The following is a 4,794-nucleotide window of genomic DNA, read 5'->3' as shown; positions in this document are numbered from 1 at the left end:
AGGGACTCTTAATTCTAGCTCCTTCTGCCCTGGCAACAGCCTCACTCTTGCCAAAACTTCAGCTCCCAGGCCCAGCTCACCCTGACCAGGCGAGCCCATCCCTTTTGCTCTCAGCCTCCCCACGCCTCGCCTCATCGGACTCCCAGTTGCTCAGCTGGGACTTGCCCTGTCTCATTTTCCCATTGATGACTCATGCAGCGGGCGGGGTGGTGCCAGGGCTGCCAGGGCAGGGGGAGAGACGGTGGCAGCAGCCCCTCCCCACCTCCCTCACCCACAGGCCAACCGAGCACAGTTCTTCCATTCGTGCGCGTGTGTGCGTGTCTGCCGCCTGCTCGTGCCCCCAAGGAGGCCTTGACCCTACTTGTGGTCCAGCCAAGTGTTCCTAGGGTGAGGGCTTGTGTTCCTTCGGAATTCAGAATTGTCAGAACACTGGGGACACCCTTGGGCCCAGGATACTGGCTGCCCCTTGCCCGGCAAGGCAGACTCTGCAGACATCACAGATTCTTACAAATAAAAACAAGACTTGGTGTGTGAGCCCAGATCTCTGAGTTCCTGGTGTCTTCAAAAAGCTACAAATTCTAGCTCCCCTCCTCCCTATGTCCCTCCACCCCTCTGGCCTTTGCTGTCAAGTTCCCAGAACCATCCCTCCCAGCCCTGCTCAGCCGCAGTGCTGGGCGCAGGCAATCCAGCGCTCCCCTGGCTGCTCCCAGCCAGCTCTGCTGGCACAGGATGCCATTTGGTCCCCCCACTTTCCTCAGGGCTTCTAGGGCAGGACAGGTGGGGTCGTTTTTATCTCCCATCTCCAGTGCTGAGTGCAGGGCCTGGCCCAGCGGAGGCACTTAGCAGGTTGGCTGCATGAGAGTGCCGGATCCCGACTCCATCTGCTCCATCAGGCTCCTACATCTGACCGCCCGGAGACCTTCCTTTATGCCGGTGTTCCCATCATCACCTCTGGAAGAGCAAGGACTCTGTTTTAGAGGCTGCTGTTTTACAGGCGGGAGATGTTCTCCCACAGGCAGAGCTTGAATCAAAGGAATGGCAAACACCAACACCCCTCCCCAACCTTCTCCCCAAACCCCACGACAGACAAATGGATCCCCCAGCTCTTTCTCAGCATTGTGGGGAGACGATGCTTGTCCTCCATGCTGGCACCGGGCTGCCCAGGGGGCAGGTGTACAACTTGATAACAGATATTTGGAAAGATTTCTAATCAGTAAATTCTTATCCGATTGTGAGATGTAGTTCATATATCAGATGAACAAGACGCTCCTGAGGTGGCTGAGGGAATGAGATGTGGGACAGAGAGGTTTTTAAGAGGATGGTATAAATCTGACAGGGAGCCCAACCGGTTGGAAGAACAAAGAGGCTAGTAAAATGCAACTAAAATTATGGGAGGCCATTCAGCCTCCTTGCTCTTTCCAGAGATTCCGAAGTAGGCCACTGGTTTGCAGCCAGGAAGGCCAGAAGTGGGTGGATGACACAGGAAAGCAGGTGGAATGAACTGACAACCTGGAAAGATCTCCTGGGTGACCGATTCATAGTTTTTGCAAAACTCAGGGCAGCTACTTTCCTGTACCTTGGTTTCCCCAGTGCTGAAATTGTTCCATTCAACCGTCCAGAGCAGAAGCCTTGCTCTGCACGTGTATAAAGCCTGAGTGTGTAACTGACAGGGAGGGAGGCGCTGCCCAGAAAGCTGAGCCATTCCCAGGATGGCATCCTCCTGGAGAAGACACTCACCGCTCGCCCTGGGCCTAACATCCCTCCTTCCTGGGACCACTGAAGCCATGTCTCCCTGGTTGCTGTGTCCCCTCCCTCCCAACCCAGGCTAGAGATTTCAGAATGAGCTTTAGGTTGGGGAAGTAGAGGTGGGGAGAGATGTTCCAAGTACTGGGTGGCTGTGGGTAAAGAATTTCACTCAGCAAACAGTGTGGTCACTGCCCTTAGCAGGGCAACTTCATTTTGGGATAGGTATGAAATGGTAATGGCCAAACCCCCACCAGACCCCCACCACCTCCAGGCCTGGCACCGCAGTGGAGGGAAGATGGGCAGGAGGTGGAGGAAGAAGTGTGCAAAGAGAGGGCCTGGATGGATGGGGGTCCCAGAAGGACCTAAGCAGCAGAAGACCCCCAAGTGTGAGCATCAGGCCCATCAGCTCCCCCAGCCATGATGAGTCCAGGATGATTCCTCCTCTGGGTACCAGGTTGGCCCCCGAAGTCCTGAGGCTCTGGCTTAAACCCCATGGGGATGACGCTCCTCCAGGCAGGCACCACGCTGGGGCCCAACAGCAGTCTGCAGAACAGATGGCAGGGCCAGCACGGGGGAGGGGCTCTGATGCCAGCTCTCCATCACGATGCCAGAGGCCAGGCCAGGGACTACAAGGCCCATAGCTGGCTATGTCCTGAGAATCTGAAAGTGTCCAGGGGCTGAATCTTCATCCTCAGCCCCTCGCGGCCTTCTGCCTTCCTCCCCGGGCCCTGTCCACTCCTTCAGCTCCAGTGTCTCCTCCACATGTCCACTGCTTCTGCCTCGCCATCTCGGGCACAGTCATGCCCCCATAAGCCAAAAGGGGCAGGGAAGCTGGTAAGAAAGAACAGCAGTCAGGATGGGGCAGACACCTGGGTAACGAGCATCTATTGGAAGCTGTTGTACCCCAGGGGCCCCAACGTCTTCCACATCGGGACACAGAAACAGCAGCATGAGTGCAACAAACAAGTGAATTCGGGGACCTGTGTCCTCACAGTCTCCCTGAGGCCTGAGGATCAGTGTGGGTCAGTTCTCAGCACGCCTCGGAGCCTCAATACAACCTGAGGTGTCAGCTAACAGGAGGGCCAGGGCTCTAGAACCCCACGTGGGGCCCTCAGGCTCACTGGCCTCATGTTTTCAGGTGGAGAAGCTGCAGGGCAGGGAGGGTGAAGGTGTGTAGGAGGTGGTAGTGGGGTGACTGGGTATAGGTTTCCACCAGAGAAATTTCAACTAGAAGGTTGTAACCTCTTCCTCCAACCTGCTGCTAGTTCCCATGGGGAGGGAGTGGCATCTGGGGAAGAGGGCATGGGGCACAGGGCTGGAGCCAGGGCTTCTAGGTTCTATTCCTGGTCCCTCCCCTGGGTCTTTCTGACCACAAATCACCCCCCACCCCCGACTCTACGCGACTCTGCGGCTCAAGGAGGATTAAGATATCACCAATCATGACCCTGTCCTGCACCCCACCCGCCTACCATGCTCCAGTGCCCCAGCCCCTCCCACAGCGTCTCCTCTGGCACAGTGGGCACAGGTTGGTACTCAGGGGAAGGCAGACAGGCCCACTCCCTTTGGCTTCCTTGGCTTGGCCTCTGGCCTGGTTTGCCCACCCTCTGACTCCCCTGGCCTCCCACCAGCTCAGGACTCAAGTGGACACTGGCACCCAGGGGCCCAGCCAAGCTCCTGCGGAGGCCCCACTGTGGGTGCTGCGACTCCTGGTTCTCTTCCCAACCCCTGATGACTCTGCCGAGGGTCACTGTCTTTCTTAATTCCGTTCTTGACAAATGCTCGTCCTCAAAGGAGGGTCAAGCTTTGGTTCATCCCACCTTCCCGGCTCACCGTCTCAGCTCCCAGAAGCCACAGCCCGGGCAGAGGCCCAGCAGCCTGGGGGACAGTACCCAGCAGCCTGGGAGAAGGCCCGTCCATTCATCCTTCACAGGCCCTGGTCACTTGAGAACCCTCGTGCCTGACAGCCAGAGACACCAGAGACAGTCCAACTCTGGGGCCCCGGAGCCCACCCCCGGGAGCTCCTACTCTGTCGGCCCTGGGATGGTCCAGCTTTGAAGTGGGAGCCCCATCCCTCTAGGAGCAAGAGAAGGGAGGGGGGCGAGAAAGCGGGCTCAGCCCCCAGGACGCTTACCTGGAGGGATCTCCGCACCTCGTGGGTGGGGAGCGTGGAGGTAAGATGGGGCGCGGGGCGGTTTAGGACACGAGGGTCCCGGCCCCGAGGCTCTGCCGGGCGCGCACGGTCTGGATGGCCTGCTGGTTCTTGAACTTGACCAGGCCCAGCGTGATCTGGGCGTTCCAGCCGGGGTCCTCGAGCGGGCAGCGGAAGTCGATCTCGCCCCCGCCCTCAGTCACCAGCGTGAAGTAGATGTGGCGCCCGGTGCTCTCCACGCATTCCACGGCCTTGATGCGCGCGAAGCTGAGCTCCTTGGGCCGGCCGCCCGTGCCCTTGGCCTCGAAGAGCTGCAGCCCGCGCTCGGTGAGCACACAGCGCTTGCGCTTCCACAGCTGCAGCAGCCCGCCGCTGCGCTTCTCCAGCACGCCCTCCTTGAGCACCGCGGCGGCCGCCGTCATGGGCGCCCCGGTCCCGGGAAAGCCGGCGGCTGCGGCGGGCGCGGCGCCCTCCCGGCGGTGCCGGCGGATTCAGGCGCCCCGGGCGGGCTGGCCGCGCGCCCGGCCACCTGCGCCCCGACTGCCCCGCGCGCCCGCCCCGCGCTCGTCCGGACGCGGCAGTCCCGGCGGCGCGCGAGCGTCCCCCGGCCCGCTGGGCGCCCGCTGCCCCGCCTCGGCCCCCGCGGCTCCCCGCGCGGCTCCCGCTGCCCCGCGGCTTCCCGGCCGAGAGCCCGCGGTCCGCTCGCGCGCTCCCCAGGGCTCCGTCTGCGCGCAGGGCGGCAGCTCGCGGGATGTGCCCTTACATGTTCCGCCGCTCGCCTCCTGCGCCGCCCGCCCCGCATTCCTGCCCCGGCCGGCCCTCCCCTCCGCCGCGCACCCGCCCGGGCAGGGCCGCGGGGGGCGGGGCCGCGGCGGGGGCGCCGGGCGCCGGGCGGGGCG

The 4,794-nt window shown here is 61.7% G+C and overlaps 1 protein-coding gene across 1 annotated transcript; it reads right to left on the bottom strand.

Annotated features, from left to right (window-relative positions):
• Positions 1-1,086: 1,086 nt before the first annotated feature.
• PHLDA3 (pleckstrin homology like domain family A member 3) lies at positions 1,087-4,328 on the bottom strand. The gene is made up of 2 exons (XM_037495843.2): positions 3,878-4,328; positions 1,087-2,577 (listed from the first exon to the last, which is right to left on the bottom strand). Exon 1 carries the CDS (start codon positions 4,315-4,317, stop codon positions 3,940-3,942), a length of 378 nt encoding a protein of 125 aa, XP_037351740.1. The 5' UTR covers positions 4,318-4,328; the 3' UTR covers positions 1,087-2,577; positions 3,878-3,939.
• Between the last annotated feature and the right edge of the window lie 466 nt (positions 4,329-4,794).

Source organism: Talpa occidentalis, unplaced genomic scaffold, assembly GCF_014898055.3.
Source record: "Talpa occidentalis isolate TD23 unplaced genomic scaffold, MPIMG_talOcc4v2.1 talOcc4.8, whole genome shotgun sequence".
Lineage (NCBI taxonomy): Eukaryota > Metazoa > Chordata > Mammalia > Eulipotyphla > Talpidae > Talpa > Talpa occidentalis.
Note: the sequence above shows the minus strand (reverse complement) of the source record. Positions and strands in the feature narration are given on the sequence as shown.

Bases quoted from the DNA above. Each gene is read 5' to 3' on its own strand.
- PHLDA3 (XM_037495843.2), bottom strand. From the start codon at position 4,317: ATGACGGCGGCCGCCGCGGTGCTCAAGGAGGGCGTGCTGGAGAAGCGC.